The sequence below is a fragment of the Pongo pygmaeus genome, chromosome 17 (assembly GCF_028885625.2).
Source record: "Pongo pygmaeus isolate AG05252 chromosome 17, NHGRI_mPonPyg2-v2.0_pri, whole genome shotgun sequence".
Taxonomy (NCBI): domain Eukaryota; kingdom Metazoa; phylum Chordata; class Mammalia; order Primates; family Hominidae; genus Pongo; species Pongo pygmaeus.
In genome coordinates, this window is record NC_072390.2 from 94,798,980 (window position 1) to 94,816,793 (window position 17,814).

A 17,814-nucleotide genomic window follows, 5' to 3' on the forward strand; every position below is an offset into this window, starting at 1 on the left:
CATTACCCCTCAGTCCTCCCCACGTCCCATCATTATTACCCCCCAATCCTCCCCACGTCCCACCATTATTACCCGTCAGTCCTCCCCACGTCCCACCATTACTCCTCAGTCCTCCCCACGTCCCACCATTACCCGTCAGTCCTCCCCACATCCCATCATTACCCCTCAGTCCTCCCCACATCCCATCATTATTACCCCTCAGTCCTCCCCACGTCCCACCATTATTACCCCTCAGTCCTCCCTTCTGTCCCCTTCATCATTGCCTCTCAGTCCTCCCCACATCCCATCATTATTACCCCTTAGTCCTCCCCACGTCCCATCATTATTACCCCTCAGTCCTCCCCACGTCCCACCATTATTACCCCTCAGTCCTCCCCACGTCCCACCATTACCCCTCAGTCCTCCCCACATCCCATCATTATTACCCCTCAGTCCTCCCCACGTCCCACCATTATTACCCCTCAGTCCTCCCCACGTCCCACCATTATTACCCCTCAGTCCTCCCCACGTCCCACCATTATTACCCCCCAGTCCTCCCCACGTCCCACCATTATTACCCGTCAGTCCTCCCCACGTCCCACCATTACCCCTCAGTCCTCCCCACGTCCCACCATTACCCGTCAGTCCTCCCCACATCCCATCATTACCCCTCAGTCCTCCCCACATCCCATCATTATTACCCCTCAGTCCTCCCCACGTCCCACCATTATTACCCCTCAGTCCTCCCTTCTGTCCCCTTCATCATTGCCTCTCAGTCCTCCCCACATCCCATCATTATTACCCCTTAGTCCTCCCCACGTCCCACCATTATTACCCCTCAGTCCTCCCCACGTCCCATCATTATTACCCCTCAGTCCTCCCCACATCCCACCATTACCCCTCAGTCCTCCCCACATCTCACCATTATTACCCCTCAGTCCTCCCCACGTCCCACCATTATTACCCCTCAGTCCTCCCCACGTCCCATCATTATTACCCCTCAGTCCTCCCCACATCCCACCATTACCCCAGTCCTCCCCACATCTCACCATTATTACCCCTCAGTCCTCCCCACATCTCACCATTATTACCCCTCAGTCCTCCCCACGTCCCACCATTATTACCCCTCAGTCCTCCCCACGTCCCATCATTATTACCCCTCAGTCCTCCCCACGTCCCACCATTATTACCCCTCAGTCCTCCCCACGTCCCACCATTATTACCCCTCAGTCCTCCGCACGTCCCACCATTATTACCCCTCAGTCCTCCCTTCTGTCCCCTTCATCATTGCCTCTCAGTCCTCCCCACATCCCATCATTATTACCCCTTAGTCCTCCCCACATCCCATCATTATTACCCCCCAGTCCTCCCCACGTCCCACCATTATTACCCCCTCAGTCCTCCCCACGTCCCACCATTACCCCTCAGTCCTCCCCACATCCCATCATTACCCCTCAGTCCTCCCCACATCCCATCATTATTACCCCTCAGTCCTCCCCACGTCCCACCATTATTACCCCTCAGTCCTCCCCACGTCCCACCATTACCCCTCAGTCCTCCCCACCTCCCACCATTACCCCTCAGTCCTCCCCACCTCCCACCATTATTACCCCTCAGTCCTCCCCACGTCCCACCATTATTACCCCTCAGTCCTCCCCACGTCCCACCATTATTACCCCTCAGTCCTCCCCACGTCCCACCATTATTACCCGTCAGTCCTCCCCACGTCCCACCATTATTACCCGTCAGTCCTCCCCACATCCCACCATTACCCCTCAGTCCTCCCCACGTCCCACCATTACCCCTCAGTCATCCCCACGTCCCACCATTACCCCTCAGTACTCCCCACGTCCCATCATTACCCCTCAGCCCTCCCCACATCCCATCATTATTACCCCTCAGTCCTCCCCACGTCCCACCATTATTACCCCTCAGTCCTCCCCACGTCCCACCATTACCCCTCAGTCCTCCCCACCTCCCACCATTACCCCTCAGTCCTCCCCACGTCCCACCATTATTACCCCTCAGTCCTCCCCACGTCCCACCATTATTACCCCTCAGTCCTCCCCACGTCCCACCATTATTACCCCTCAGTCATCCCCACGTCCCACCATTATTACCCCTCAATCATCCCCACGTCCCACCATTACCCCTCAGTCCTCCCATCCCATCATTACCCCTCAGTCCTCCCCACGTCCCACCATTATTACCCCTCAGTCCTCCCCATGTCCCACCATTATTACCCCTCAGTCCTCCCCACGTCCTACCATTATTACCCCTCAGTCCTCCCCACGTCCCATCATTATTACCCCTCAGTCCTCCCCACGTCCCACCATTACCCCTCAGTCCTCCCCACGTCCTACCATTATTACCCCTCAGTCCTCCCCACGTCCCATCATTACCCCTCAGTCCTCCCCACGTCCCACCATTACTCCTCAGTCCTCCCCACGTCCCACCATTATTACCCGTCAGTCCTCCCCACGTCCCACCATTACCCCTCAGTCCTCCCCACGTCCCACCATTACCCCTCAGTCCTCCCCACGTCCCATCATTATTACCTCCCAGTCCTCCCCACGTCCCACCATAATTACCAGTCAGTCCTCCCCATGTCCCATCATTATTACCCCTCAGTCCTCCCCACGTCCCACCATTACCCCTCAGTCCTCCCCACGTCCCACCATTATTACCCCTCAGTCCTCCCCACGTCCCACCATTATTACCCCTCAGTCCTCCCCACGTCCCACCATTATTACCCCTCAATCATCCCCACGTCCCACCATTACCCCTCAGTCCTCCCCACATCCCATCATTACCCCTCAGTCCTCCCCACGTCCCACAATTATTACCCCTCAGTCCTCCCCACGTCCCACCATTATTACCCCTCAGTCCTCCCCACGTCCTACCATTATTACCCCTCAGTCCTCCCCATGTCCCATCATTATTACCCCTCAGTCCTCCCCACGTCCCACCATTACCCCTCAGTCCTCCCCACGTCCCACCATTACCCCTCAGTCCTCCCCACGTCCTACCATTATTACCCCTCAGTCCTCCCCACGTCCCATCATTATTACCCCTCAGTCCTCCCCACGTCCCACCATTACCCCTCAGTCCTCCCCACGTCCTACCATTATTACCCCTCAGTCCTCCCCACGTCCCATCATTATTACCCCCCAGTCCTCCCCACGTCCCACCATTATTACCAGTCAGTCCTCCCCACGTCCCATCATTATTACCCCTCAGTCCTCCCCACGTCCCACCATTACCCCTCAGTCCTCCCCACGTCCCACCATTATTACCCCTCAGTCCTCTCCACGTCCCACCATTATTACCCCTCAGTCCTCCCCACGTCCCACCATTATTACCCCTCAGTCATCCCCACGTCCCACCATTACCCCTCAGTCCTCCCCACATCCCATCATTACCCCTCAGTCCTCCCCACGTCCCACCATTATTACCCCTCAGTCCTCCCCACGTCCCACCATTATTACCGCTCAGTCCTCCCCACGTCCTACCATTATTACCCCTCAGTCCTCCCCACGTCCCATCATTATTACCCCTCAGTCCTCCCCACGTCCCACCATTACCCCTCAGTCCTCCCCACGTCCCACCATTACCCCTCAGTCCTCCCCACGTCCCACCATTACCCCTCAGTCCTCCCCACGTCCCATCATTATTACCCCTCAGTCCTCCCCACGTCCCACCATTACCCCTCAGTCCTCCCCACGTCCCATCATTATTACCCCCCAGTCCTCCCCACGTCCCACCATTATTACCAGTCAGTCCTCCCCACGTCCCACCATTATTACCCGTCAGTCCTCCCCACGTCCCACCATTACCCCTCAGTCCTCCCCACGTCCCACCATTACCCCTCAGTCCTCCCCACATCCCATCATTATTACCCCCCAGTCCTCCCCACGTCCCACCATTATTACCAGTCAGTCCTCCCCACGTCCCATCATTATTACCCCTCAGTCCTCCCCACGTCCCACCATTACCCCTCAGTCCTCCCCACGTCCCACCATTATTACCCCTCAGTCCTCCCCACGTCCCACCATTATTACCCCTCAGTCCTCCCCACGTCCCACCATTATTACCCCTCAGTCCTCCCCACGTCCCACCATTACCCCTCAGTCCTCCCCACGTCCCACCATTATTACCCCCCAGTCCTCCCCACGTCCCACCATTATTACCCCCCAGTCCTCCCCACGTCCCACCATTATTACCCCTCAGTCCTCCCCACGTCCCACCATTATTACCCCTCAGTCCTCCCCACGTCCCACCATTATTACCCCTCAGTCCTCCCCACGTCCCACCATTATTACCCCTCAGTCCTCCCCACGTCCCACCATTATTACCCCTCAGTCCTCCCCACGTCCCACCATTACCCCTCAGTCCTCCCCACGTCCTATCATTATTACCCCCCAGTCCTCTCTCCTGTCCCCTTCATCGTTGCCTCTCAGGCCTCCCTTCTGTCCCTGTCACTGTTACCCTTCATGGTCCACTCATGGCTTCATTATTTCTTTGTAGCGTCCCCACCTTTCCCCTATGTGGATCATTTAGGCCTCTTTCAACCCCACAATCACTATTCTGACTGGAGTCCTTTCTTTTGGAGCTCCACTGGCTGGGGCTGGATGAGGACCTGATCCCGGCCTCTTCATGCATTGGGCAGCCTCCCTTCCCCAACAGGTGGGGCCTGTTCTGAGCTACCTGAACCCCCACCGTGTCTTCCTCCTGGGCAGGTGGCTTCTCCTGCCTCTTTGCAGACGTCTTTTGTAGCAAGGCTGAACCAGCGCAATGGGAAAGGAGTTAACTGGTCTCGAATTCTGGGGCATCCCCGTCTCATGCCACAGGTGCCGAGCACAGCAGGGCATGGAGCTCCTGGGAGCCGCTGCACTCAGCAGCACAGCGGGCGGGAGGACGGTGAGGAACCAGCAGCCCAGGGCGTTCAGGTGGGGACGTGCGACCCCCACACAGAACAGAGCCCTCTTTCTCTCTGCGTTGTGCTGAGGCCCCGCGGCGCCGCCCGAGTGTCACGGAAAGTGCCTGTGGTATAGGAGCTGCCGTGCGCACTCCGGGACAAGTCAGGTCCTGTGTGCCAGTACGGGAGCAGCCTGCGAGCACCTGGGCCCTGTCGTTATCCTCATTAGTGTTTGTGAAGAGTCACACGGAGGGGCAGGAGCCCGGGCTCCTTCTGGTGCCTTCCACACTGGGGGCGGAGCCCTCTGCAGAGAGCCTGGCTCTGCGTCGTGTGGCTGAGTGCCAGGTCCCGTCTTGGGCAGGGCCCAGGATCAGCGTGGCTCTGAGCAGGGCCGGCGGGGAGCCGACGCGTGCCTGTGTCTTTACAGAGGCTGAGCTCCCACGCGGGATGGAGTCGGGACCCTCTGTGGGCGCCGTGTCAGGAGGTGCTGCTGGCGGGGCCAGGCGTGTGGGGCACCTTTGCTTGCCCGGGTCTCTAGCTCCACAGAGCCTTGGGCGAGCCAGCCTCGGGTGTGTGTTTGCAGCCAGGATTCCTCCTGGAGCTCAGTGCCAGTGTGTCCTGTTATCAGTTCCCATGACACAATTCCTGGTTCTCCATCTGTGTTTTGTTATTGTTATTCTTAAAAATAGTCAGGGGGGTTGTTGAAAGGGAATTTGGGGAAGGGAGTGGGGTGATGAAATGCACACCACTAATTGCTCCAGGAAGCCACCCTGAGACAGGCCGGGGCCTTTGCAGAAACACGTGGGGCTTATCTGGGCTCTGGGCGCTCCAGCCCATGGCAGAGGGAAGCCCGGGCAGTTCCGTGACGTCAGCGCACGCCCCACCAGAACCTGGGAGGGAGATGGGACGTGGCGACAGTGCTGGTGGCACATCCCCTATCTCAGCGCCCATCAGGGCGGCCACAGCAGGAGGTGGGTGGAGCGGGGATGCATGCAGCTCACAAAGGCCCTAATGGTGCCGCTCGTTTCCTCTGCATCTGCCAGAAGTCACAGGTGACGGGGAACGTCACTGGCCTGTGGGGGACTCAGGGACTCCGCCATCCAAAGGGAAATAAAAATCAGGAAGAGCCTGAGAGGGAGGCTCAGGCGACACTGGTGCTGACACCGCAGAAGTGCTGGTGTGGACCTGTGGGTGGCTTGGTTCGTGGAGAGGCAGCCACGGCGTCTTCCCAGGATCGTGGCCGGCACCTGGCACCTGTACTTTGGCCGTCAGAGATGTGCTGGCACCGTGCTACGGACGAGGGCGGTCACTCTGGCGACCCCAGCTCTCTGCCGAGGCAGCCGGGCACTGGCTTATGACACTCATGGACCAGGGCGGGACCCAGGAGGAAATGCGGGTTCCTGGGGAGATGCCTTGTCACAAGCGTGAGCATCACTGATGGAGGAGCAGGGCTGGGGGTGTTGCTTTGATGTTTATGGTATTTCCCTAATACTCTCTCAATTTTTCTTTTCTTACAGTAAATGAAATAATACGAAATGACCTCTCCAGCACGAGCACCCACTCCTAGTTGCCACATTGGAGCACTCAGTTCAGCGGGGGTATGCTGACTTCAGCAGACAAAGACTTCTGAATAAATAAACTGAACGCACACCTGGTACCACTCAGGACCTCCAACTGACTGAATGCCAGGAGCTGAACATTAATATGTGCAAAGATTGGCTCTCCAACAAGAAGGAAAGCAGGGAGGAAGGGAGATCAGTGTGTCTCCTGGAGAAGTCATCTCATGACAACAGAAGGGAGGTGGCTGGGCTGAGCACGGGAGACCCACCGTGCAGGGGCCTTTCATGGGAACGGCCCACGCGCAGTTTGACCCCACGCCCAGCCCTTCTGGCACCCCTGGGGTTCAATACTGGAAGTGCCTTATTTAACTAGACTATCAGGGTATCATAGAATTGAGCATTGAATTTGCTACTGTAGGAGTATTGGTAGGAGCAGAAACTGCAAACACATTTCATTGTGAGGTTTTACCCTTTGTATGAATGAAGAGAACACTGGCAGGCTGTGAGAGGACCCTAATATGAGTCTCCTACGTTTGGAACCTGGGCTGTCACGTACAAGCCTGCTGCCTTACGCAGTGCGTTTTAGAATCTTCCAGTCTGTCATCTCAGCTCTTTTGTAACACGCTTCCCTTGTCTGCGCGGTTGAAACCGTAGGCTTGTTCATGGTCGCATGCTCGCATCTTTGTTTTTAATCTGGCTTCGAACATGGCACAACTAAGTTGAATAGCACATCAATAGGTTACTGGACAAAAGCAGAAAAACCTGTTACAGGGTAGACTGCATTTGCATGTGTGTACATATCTGGGCATCTATTTATGTATAAATAATAACAGAGCCGACGTGTCCTCGCCCGGGAGGGCTTCCCTGTCAGCAATAACCGGCATCCGTTTTGGAACCTGCGTCTGGGGCTCCAGGCGCTGCTCTTGCTGGCGTCCATCGCCGCATCGGACGGCCGTGCGTTTTCTCATCTCGCGCAGTTCGAGGAGGACCCTAGAAAGCCAGGAGCTGTGATTCACAGTAGCTGTAGGTTACCAGACGGCAACATTAGAAAGTGATTGTAAATAACGTGCAACATAAGTGTAATATATTTGTTCAGTTATAAGATGATTGTTTCACAGAAGCCTTACCACTCTCTGCTTCATCTAAGGAAACCAAAAACGCCGCTTTAATGCTCAGCCCTGCGTCATGTGTTTTTAGATGAGTTACTGTTAACAGGTAGGTTCGTGTACGCTTTGCTGGGCACTTTGTACAATTAATTGCTTATTACGTATGATTACTCGCAGCGATCTATTGTTCATATAACCAAAAAGCATGGTTTATTCATTAAAACACAGTTGACCTGAACTCGTGCCTTAGGAATTAATGCCCCCTTATGGAACCTGCCTGAATTGCACCTGCGGGTGGAGGCTCCGGCTGTGAAGTCACTGAACAGAACGTCACTGATGGAGAAAGGGCTCCTGCGGAAGGAACGGCCTGTACCGTGCGCTCCGGCACAGTCGCGTCTCTTGTGTCTCACTCACAGAAAGAAACAACCCGAAGGCCATCCCGTCGGTCTGCACATAACCGTGAAGACGTGTGGCCGCGTCCCACCTGCGGCTGGGTACCCTGCACCCAGCATTGTAGGAGTCATGTGCAGCCTTTTTCAGGGGCCTGTCTTCGAAAAGGAAACGTTTGATGTCTGTGTCAGCTGTCTTTGTAGTTAGGAAATAGATCCAATAAAGCCGTATTTTTTTGCTGGACAGGCATAGTCTGCGAGTAGTTCATGACACGCGTGGAAGATTCCGCTTTGTTCTTGGAGTGTGTTTTCAGTTGCGTGTACTTGGATTGTCTGTGAAACGAGCCTCATGTTGGGAAGGCTGTGTAGACGCGGCCATTCGCCATTGGAAGGGCATCTTGCCAGTAGAGCTGTTCCCTTTCTTCGATGTTTAGGTAAAAACCTGCCATAGAAATTTGCGAGACGCCGGATAGTTCCCAGGCCCTGTAACTGAAGCAGCTCAGAAATGTTCATCCGGGCGAGGTGGAGAAGGAACTCCTGCTAGTGCCAAATGTTTTTGCTCAGAGGAATATCCTGGGTGAGGCTTTGGCCACACACACAGTCGCATGCCATTTGACAATCATCTGGCGAGGAAACGTGTGTGGAAACCCGCAGGTTTTCACCGTCTCTCCCCGCTTCTTGAAGCTGCTCTTCCCCTTTTCCCAACCAAAGCTCCCTACTTCACGTTTGGGTGGGAAAATATTACCTGGCCATGAGTTAAAATATGAAACTTGGAACTTTTACAGTAATTATTCTCATCTTTCAGAAACATTTTTCATTTAGGACTTTATAAAATGCAAGAATTGCGATTTCTTTTGCTCAGAGGTGTACAGATTGAGTTAAAGGACTAGGGAAGTCATCACCACCTAAAGCGATTAGTAAGCATTTATCCCTCAGTTTTCTGTGCTTGACAATATTTGAAGTGAGCCTGAGAACATCGTCAAAGGTCCCATGTGGGGTGGTGTGAGGAGAGCATAGAGGCTGGCGTTTGGGGGAGCCGGGAGGAGACCCCGCAGGCATCAGGAGCCCTCGGCTCTCAGCGAGTAGGGAAGGTCCCACGTGGGGTGGTGTGAGGAGAGCACAGAGACCAGTGTTCTTGGGGGGGGCTCTCAGCTCTCAGCGAGTAGGGGAGAGCTGGTTAAGCCCTTGCTTTCCTCCAACTGGCCCCAGTCAGGGCCTAACAGAGCCTTGGACTGTTCGACCCAGAGGCAGCCAGCACACGCCTATCGCCTCCCTCTGCCGAAGCGGGTGGAGCTGTCCACGCAGAATGTACTGGAAGCTCTTTCTTGGTTTCAAAGTGACTTTTTGAAACCTCCTTGGTTGTCCTCAACCCCAGTAACAGAATATTCCAAAATTATGAATGTTATAAAGTAATGGTTTCCTCAGAAGAGGTTGAGCCTCTGCGAATAACCCTCTTAGTGTTTGTGCCTTTTAGGTTGATTTTGAGTAATTAGAAAAATGCACCCACAGGCTGCTTTCCAGCCAGAGGTTCTGCCTGTCGGGGGAAGAGCTGTTGGGCAGTTACGTGTGCCACCCTCGTGTGTACACCAGAACCAAGACTGCATTTTCCTGGAAAGCTAAGAGAGAGGTCAGCTTCGGGAGGCAGCGGAACTACCTTCCTGGTCTTCGCTGGCCTCTAGCACGCGGTCCTCGGTGACCAAAATCCTGGGGGAACCTTAGGGATGGGGCATTTTCTGAGAGTCACGTAGCCAGAGGCAAAGCAGCCGCAGCCACGCACAAGACCACGTTTGCTTTGCTCCTGAGCGGAGACTGGGTGGCACGAAAGTAATATAAGTATCAAGTTTCCCCTCAGGGCCAAGTGGAGCCCAGGAAAGACCCAAGTGCTTGAGCCTCCGGCCCTGGCAAGGGCATCTCGTTATGTGAACAGCCTGGGACCCCTTCCCCCAGCATTCCCCTCCCCCCTCCCCACCCAGGACGCGCCCTGGCCCCGCTTCTAGAGAAGGACCCAAAAACTCAGCTGTTTCCGCCAGTTCCGCCACGTTCCCCACACGGCGTCCTCACCAGTGACATCACCGGAGGCTGTCTCATCTCAACGTGAATATTTTTAAAAATACATCCCGTGTTGAAATTAACAAGCTATACCTGAGTGAGTGTTTGGCGAGAGCTCAGGGTGCGCTGACGCCGAGATAAAATAACCTCTTTAAGAGAAGCCCCGGACCAGCTTTGTGGGTTAACATTGTAAATTCACATAAGATGAAAGCAACCACTTTAAAACATGCAATTCTGTGGTATTTTGTACATTCACAAGGTTGTGTAGCCACCATCTCTCTGTCCACGATATTTTTGTCACCCCCAGAGAAACCCCCGTGGCCCTGGGCAGCTTCTCCCCATCTCCTCCCTGGGACCTTGGGTTCACACATCTCTGGGTTTGCCGGTCCGGGCATTTCATGCCAATGGAATCATGAACGTGGGACTCTCTGTGGCTGGCGTCTTCCACGTAGTGTTTCCCAAGGTCATCCGTGTGGTCACGTGGGTCAGTATTTCATCCCTTTTTATGACCAAGTCATGTTCCCCGGGTGATGGGGACCCCACGTCTTGCTGGTCCTTTGTCGGCTGGCGGACACGGTCCCACCTCCTGGCCGTCGTCAGCTGCGCTGCTGTGAACGCTAGTGTTCAGGTTTTTGTTCAGGTCCCTGTTTTCAATTCTTTGGGGCATATTCCCCGGGAGTAGAACTCCTGGGTATTACGGTAATTGTACGTTTAACTTTTTGAGGAACTGTTTTCTCCTCCTCAGTTTTTAAATTATCCATCCCTAAGACAGATCCTGGCTCACTAACCTAATTTGGAATCACATATGTGAAGCACATCATATTTATAATTATTTATGCCAAAAAAATTAAGTTAGGTAGAAGATGACTAAGTGTTCATTTATACCAAAGCAGAAAGCAGACCCCCCCAGCTGACCCCGCCTGCAGCCCCCCAGCCAACCCTCACCCTGTGCCTGCCTGCAGCCCCTCAATGCCCACCCATAGCTTCCCCAGCAGACCCCTCCGGTGCCCGCCTGCAGTCCCCCTGGCTGTCCCCCGTGCCTCCTGCCTGCAGCCCCCTTAGCAGACCCTCCTGTCTCTGCCTGCAGCACCCCTGGCAGACCCTCCTGTCTCCTCCTCCAGCCCCCCTGCCCTCGGCAGACCCTCCTGTCTCTGCCTGCAGCCCCCTCCAGCAGACCCTCCTGTCTCCTGCAGCCCCCCCGCCCCCTGGCAGACCCTCCTATCTCTGCCTGCAGCACCCCCAGCAGACCCCCCTGCCTTGGGTTTCCGCCAGGACCTAAATGCAGTGTCTGAGTCGCCGTGACGGTGCCCACAGAGCCCCAGATGACACACGTTCATTTTACTTCGCATATAAATTAGAGAAAAGAGCCTTGGTGAGGACGTTGGCTGAGACGTAATCGCGCCAGTGAACGTGTTTCATGAGGAAAGCAGCTTCTGCCGACATCTATGCAGCGATTTTCCTGCTGACCCTAGAACTCGGCATCCCGACCTTTCTGTAAACACAGCTGCAGAGCCACTTGGCCTTTTCCAGATTGTGTCGTCAGAAAGTGACTACCATCTCCACGTGGCTGTTCTCTCTGGGATCGATGAGCTTTTCAGCACGGGGGACTTGGGTCCCATCTTCCCAGCAGGACAGAGTGGGGTGGCTCCTTCCTCAGAGTGCGGCCGGAGGGCGGATGCGCTGCCGCTGCTGTGCATAGTTTAATTCGCAGAGCACTTTTGTGTCCAGCAGGCATTGCCCTTTTCCCAAAAAGGAGGGAAATGTTCACGAGCATCTATTCTGGGGCAGCCTGGGTCCCATCCGGACGGGGAAGAGCTAGGGGTGGCCTGGGTCCCATCCAGACAGGGGGAGCTGGGTGATTCAGGCCCACAGCACTCAGCCTCTCACAGGCCGTTTCCCCTCCTTGCCGTGCCCACTCTTCCGACCTGGGCATTAGGGGCACGGTCTGGGCTCCCACTCCACCCCCCAACGGCTCTTCCCAGCCGAGAATCTGCAGAGGTGCATTTCCAAACTGCACGTTTGTTTCTGAGCAGTCTGCTGGCTCCACAGACCCCTGGTAGTGTGAATGTTGCCTTACGGGGTCCCTGGGTAGCGCAAACACCACGCCACTCTCATGCTGCCCAGCACAGATGTGGGGACAGGTCCTACCCAGAGGCAAGGCAGGCCCCCAGTGGCACTGTTGGAACGCTGTCCGTGCGGCGTGGCTGTGGGCCCTCAGCAGACACCTCACCCTCTGCAGTGGGGGTGTCTGTGCCTTCCTGAGTGCAGTTCTCATAGGAGACAGCTGCGTGCCGAGCCCTTCCGGCAGACAGCATGATGCACTCACTCACTGGGTTTGGGGTTAGCACTGTTTTCCCGGCAGGGGGTCCTGCCTACCCACGGATCTCAGCCTCCAGGATGGGACTGTGGCGAAGGAGGCACCCCTTCAATTCTTTAGATGAGGAAACTGAGGCTGGGAAGCGGAGTGTTTCCCTGAAGGTCGTGGGTGGCAGATCTTGCCTCACAGCTATGTGAGTGGCACCGGGCATCGGCTGGGGGAGGGAGCCCACCTTGGCATCCCCAGAAGGGGGGTTGTTGAGAGCCCCGGAGCTGGGTGGACACTTGGTCTCTGCTGACGTCTCACAGGCACCTCCGGATCTCAGCACCCTCCAGGTCCCAGCACCCCCGGATCCCAGCACCTCCGGATCCCAGCACCCCCGGATCCCACCACCCCCGGATCTCAGCACCCCCAGATACCACCACCCCTGGATCTCAGCACCCCCGGATCCCAGCATCTCTGGATCCCAGCATCTCCGGATCCCAGCACCCCCGGATATCAGCACACCCGGGTCCCAGCACCTCCAGATCCCAGCGCCTCTGGGTCCCAGCACCTCCGGGTTCCAATCACCCCTGTGTCTCTCCACACATTCCAATTTGCCCACAATTCTCGGGGCTCAGATTCACAGCAATCCTAAAACTGTTAGCAAATTCTCTGAGATGCTGTCTCCATGGAAGGCTACTATAAGCGAGTTCTATTCCAACCCGATAAACGATTAGTAATTTTTTAATGTCCAGTAAAAAAGAGGGTTGAGTTTAAATACTCCCTAATTAATGGAACAGTATAATTAGTGGCCTAACTTTAAATGATAGCTTTCTGGAGCTCCTTTGGGGATTTAGTTTCAGCCTGTGAATAGGAGAGTTACAAGACAGAGTGAACTCAGGAATCCTTTTTGAGAATTTCCTCTCACGCTCTAAAGTCTAAGCAGGTCTAAGTCATGCTGGAACCTTCTTCCCAAATCCTTCTCTTCCCTTCACAGCCTCCTAAATCTCTTCCTCCCTTTCTTCCCTGCTCTTATCACTCTCCTGGCCTTTAAAATCTAAACTGACAGTAGGTGCAGGAAAACAATGAGGGTGGAAAAACTGATCACGTCAGGGATGGAGACCCCCTTTCCCTTCGCTGCATTGCCCGACAGTCGACACCCTACACCCGAGGGGTCGGTGAGCAGCACGGCCTCTTCCTCTAACGCCTCTGTCTGGTTCTGGCTCCAGAGTAACGCCAGCTTCAGAATGAGTTGGGAAGTGCTTCCTCTTGGCTTCTGGAAGAGTCTGTGTAAAACTGGTGTGGTGGAATTCATGAAGTCACTTGGGCCTGAAGTTTTCTCTGCAGAAAGATTGCTAATTACTAATTCCTCCAATAGACACAGTGTTCGTTGTGTTTTGACGTTTGTCTTTGGTAGTTGATGTCCTTTAGAATGTGTTTATGTCTTTGGTAGTTGATGTCCTTTAGAATGTGTTTATGTCTTTGGTAGTTGATGTCCTTTAGAATGTGTTTATGTCTTTGGTAGCTGATGTCCTTTAGAATGTGTCCATTTCATCTAGCTGGATAACGTATCAGCATAAAGGTGTCTGCGGGTCCTTTGCTATCCTCCAGCATGCACAGAACCAGATGGCGTCCCCTCTCTCGCTCGTGACCTGGGCCATGTGTGTCGTCTCTCTTTTTGCCTGACCATTCTGGTGGGAAGTTTATCAATTTTGTTGATCTTTTCAAAGAGCCGGCTTCTGATTGCAAATATCATAAACTCTGATATTTATTATTTTCTTACATTTGATTACTTGGAATTTCATTTTCATTATCTAGATTTTTAAGGTAAACTCTGAGGTCATCGATCTGAAACTTTCTTCTCTTCTGATATAGGCACGTAGTGCTATAAAGTGCCCTTCATACTGCTTTAGCTCCATCTCACAAATGTAGTTTGTTTTCACTTTATTAAATTCAAAATCCTTTCTAATTTCCACTTGACTGCTTCTTCGACCTACTGAGAAGTGTTGAGTTTTCAAATATTTGGGAATTTCCAGGTTTTCTAACTTAATTCCATTGTTGTTCAGAGAATGCACTTTATATGATTTTGGTTTTTATATGCATTAAGACTTGTTTCATGGTCCAGAATGGAGGCTGTCTTGCTAACGTTCCCAAGTGCATGATAAAAATCTGTCTTCTGTATTACTGGGTGGAGTGTTCTTAGAATTTCAGTGAGGTCAAGCTGTCCAGTGCTGGTGTTCAAGCCTTTCAGCTCCTGACTGACTTTCCGTCTCCTCATTATATCAATCACTATTAAGAGATAAGAGAGCGGCGTTTTGGCCTCAGACTTTAACTTGTGGGTTTCTTTCTCCTCGTAGCCCCGTCAGGTTTTCTTCCGTGTATTTTGAAGGTTGGTGATTTGGAATGGTTGAGAGCTCCAAGTTCATAAACTCCTTTATCATGAATTTTCTCCCCTTGTCCCTGGTAATACTCTGCTATAAAATCTACCTGGTCTGATATTAATCAATCTTTTGATTAGTGTGCATCAGAGACATTTATTTATTTTTAAACCTTTAACCCATGTATAGATTGAACATTTCAAATTTGAAATTCTAAAATCCAAAATGCCCCCAGATCTGAAACTTTCTACTCCAAGGAAGTGCTCGTTGGATCATTTTAGATTTCACATGTTTCGGCTTTGGGATGTTCAACTGGTATAATGCAAATATTCCAAGACCAGAAAATATCTGAAATTCAGAACAGTTCTGGTCCTGAGCATTTGGGGTAAGGGAAACTCAGCCTGAATATCTTTATATACGAAGTGGGTTTCTTGCAGGCATCTAATCTGGTCTTATTGTACAATCTCATCATCTCTGCCTCCGAGAGGGGTGTTTTAGACTATTGCACTTAATCTAATTTTGATCATGTTAGATTTAGAGCTATGCTCTTCTTGTTTTTCATTTGATCTGATACCTGTTTCCCCTTTTCTGCCTTCTTTTGGATTGCATCAAGTATTTTTATAATACCCCTTTTTCTCCTTTGTTGGTGTCTGAGCTATGTCTCTATATCTCTATGTCTCTATATCGCTATCTATCTATATCTCTCTATATATATATCTCTATCTCTATCTCTCTATTTTTCTATGTCTCTATCTCTCTCTATATATATATCTCTCTCTATATCATCTCTCTATCTGTATCTATCTCTCTCTATCTCTCTATATCACTATATCTCTATCTCTCCCTATCTCTCTCTATCTCTATCTCTCTATATCTCTATCTCTCTCTATCTCTCTATATCTCTATATCTCTATCTCTCTCTTATCTCTCTGTATCTCTATCTCTGTCTCTATCTCTCTATCTATCTCTATCTCTATCTCTATATCTATATCATCTATCTCTCTATCTCTCTATATCTCTGTATCTCTATATCACCTCTCTATGTCTCTATATCATCTCTCTATCTATCTCTCTCTATCTCTATCTCTCTATCTCTATCTCTCTATATCTCTATCTCTATATCCATCTCTCTGTATCTCTATATCATCTCTCTGTCTCTCTCTCTATATCACTATATCTCTATCTCTCTATCTCTCTATCTCTATCTCTGTATCTCTCTATCTCTATATCATCTCTCTATCTCTATCTCTCTATCTATCTCTCTGTCTCTATCTCTCTCTCTCTATCTCTCTATCTCTTTGTTGTGATACTTTAGTGGTTGCTTTAGAGTTCACAGGTAACCTCTTTGGCTTATCCACAGCCTACCTTTGAGTGCTGTCACTGCAGAGTGAATAGGATAAGAACCTCCCAAAAGCAGACCTCCACCTCCCTGTACCCAGCTTTCGTGCAATTGTTATCAAATGTCTTGCATCTATGTATGTTATAAATCCACAATGCATTCTTAATATTTTGCTTTAAAGAGTCAGTTATCTTTTAAAGAGATTAAGTAATAAAAAAATCATAAACGTTTCACGCTTATCCCTTCCCAGCACTGCTCGCTGTTTTCTGGAGATCAAGATTTCCACCCAGTTTACTTTTCCTGAAGGACTTCCTTTAACGTTCGTGTAGTACAGATCTGGGGTGGTAAATTATTTTGGCTTTTGCATATGTGAAAAAGCCTTTACTTTGTCTGTTTTCTTTTTAATTGTTTAATTTTAAAATAATTACAGATTCATAAGAAGTTGCCAAAAAAAAAGTAGTACAGACAGGTCCTGTTGGAACTTCACGTGTCTCCCCAAAGTGGGAACTGGCATTGGTACCACTTCCAGGGCATATGTGGATCTCACTAGCTTTACATGCACATATTTGTGGGGTGTGTATAGTTCTATGCAACTTTTTCCTCAAATGTATTTCATGTAACCACCACCGAAGTCAGGATACAGAATATTCCATTATGAGATTTCCTGCCCCTTTGGAGCCACTCCTGCGCCCTTCCTCCATCCCCAGCACCCTACAACCAGTCATGTGCTCTCCATATTTACAATTTACGTCTTAGACCTGCAGTCAGTCTGCAGCCTTTGAGACTGGCTTTTCCTCATTCAGCATAGCTCTCCTGCCACCCACCTGTCACCTGCATCTGGCGTTTGCTCCTTTATTTCATGGCGTGGACGTACCACAGTCTGTTTCACCATCCAGTCACCGAAGGACATTTGAGTTCTTTTCTTCTTCCCCACATTTTGGCTATTATGACTTAAGCTGCTGTGGACACTGGTGGTGTACAGGGTTTTGGTGAACGCACATTTTTATTTCTCTGGGATAAAGGCCCAAGAGTGCAGTTCCTGAGTCATATGTAAGTGCATGCTTAGCTTTTCTTAAAACTACCCAACAATTTTCCAGAGTTGCTTTATCATTTGACATTCCCACCAGCAATGCAAGAGTGATTGGTTTTATTTTAGCCGTTCTGACGGGTATGCGGTAAGACTTTATCATGGCCTGAGCTTGCACCTCCCTCACGGCTGATGACGCTGGACGCCTTCGCGCACCATTTGCCGTCTCTGGATCTGGACGTATCTGGAGCTGGTGAACCTCTCCTGGGGACTTCTGTCTGTTTGTTTTTTACTGCCGGGTGTTGAGAGTCCTTATACATCCTAGCTGCAAGCCCTGTGTCAGATACATTTCTCCCCGTCTGCAGTTTGTCTTTTCAGTCTCTTAAAAGGATCTTTAGGAGAGAAAAACTTCCATTTCAATGTAGTCCAATTTTTGATTTTTCCTTTTCGAGTCGTGCATTTGGTATCAAGCCTAAGAAGTTTTCACCCAGCCTCAGGTCCGGAAGAGTTTCTCCTGGACCTTATTCTACAAGTTCTGTAGTCCTGAGCTTTAAGTTTGTGATCCGTTTTGAGTTGTTTTTTTTTTGTAGAAGATGTAAAACTCAGCCCGAGCGTCCCTTTTCCCTGTGCGTGTCATGTCCAGTTGCTACAGCTGTTTGCAGAACAGCCATGTGTGTGCTTTGGGCAAGGTGGGGTGGCTCTCAGCGAGGCTCTCTATCCTATTTCCTTGGCCTCTGTGCCTGTGTGTCCCCAGTACCACCCAGTCAGCGT

The 17,814-nt window shown here is 51.7% G+C and overlaps 1 protein-coding gene across 9 annotated transcripts in view; it reads left to right on the forward strand.

Annotated features, from left to right (window-relative positions):
- Positions 1–8,195, forward strand: part of NFATC1 (nuclear factor of activated T cells 1) — a 136,524-nt gene extending 128,329 nt beyond the window's left edge. For all 9 annotated transcript variants that reach the window (XM_054461083.2, XM_063653861.1, XM_063653863.1 and 6 more), the window contains one exon: positions 6,415–8,195. In XM_054461083.2, coding sequence (XP_054317058.2) covers positions 6,415–6,464 — 50 coding nt within the window. In that variant the 3' untranslated portion in view covers positions 6,465–8,195. The remainder of the gene's footprint in view (positions 1–6,414) is intronic.
- The last annotated feature ends 9,619 nt before the right edge of the window (positions 8,196–17,814 follow it).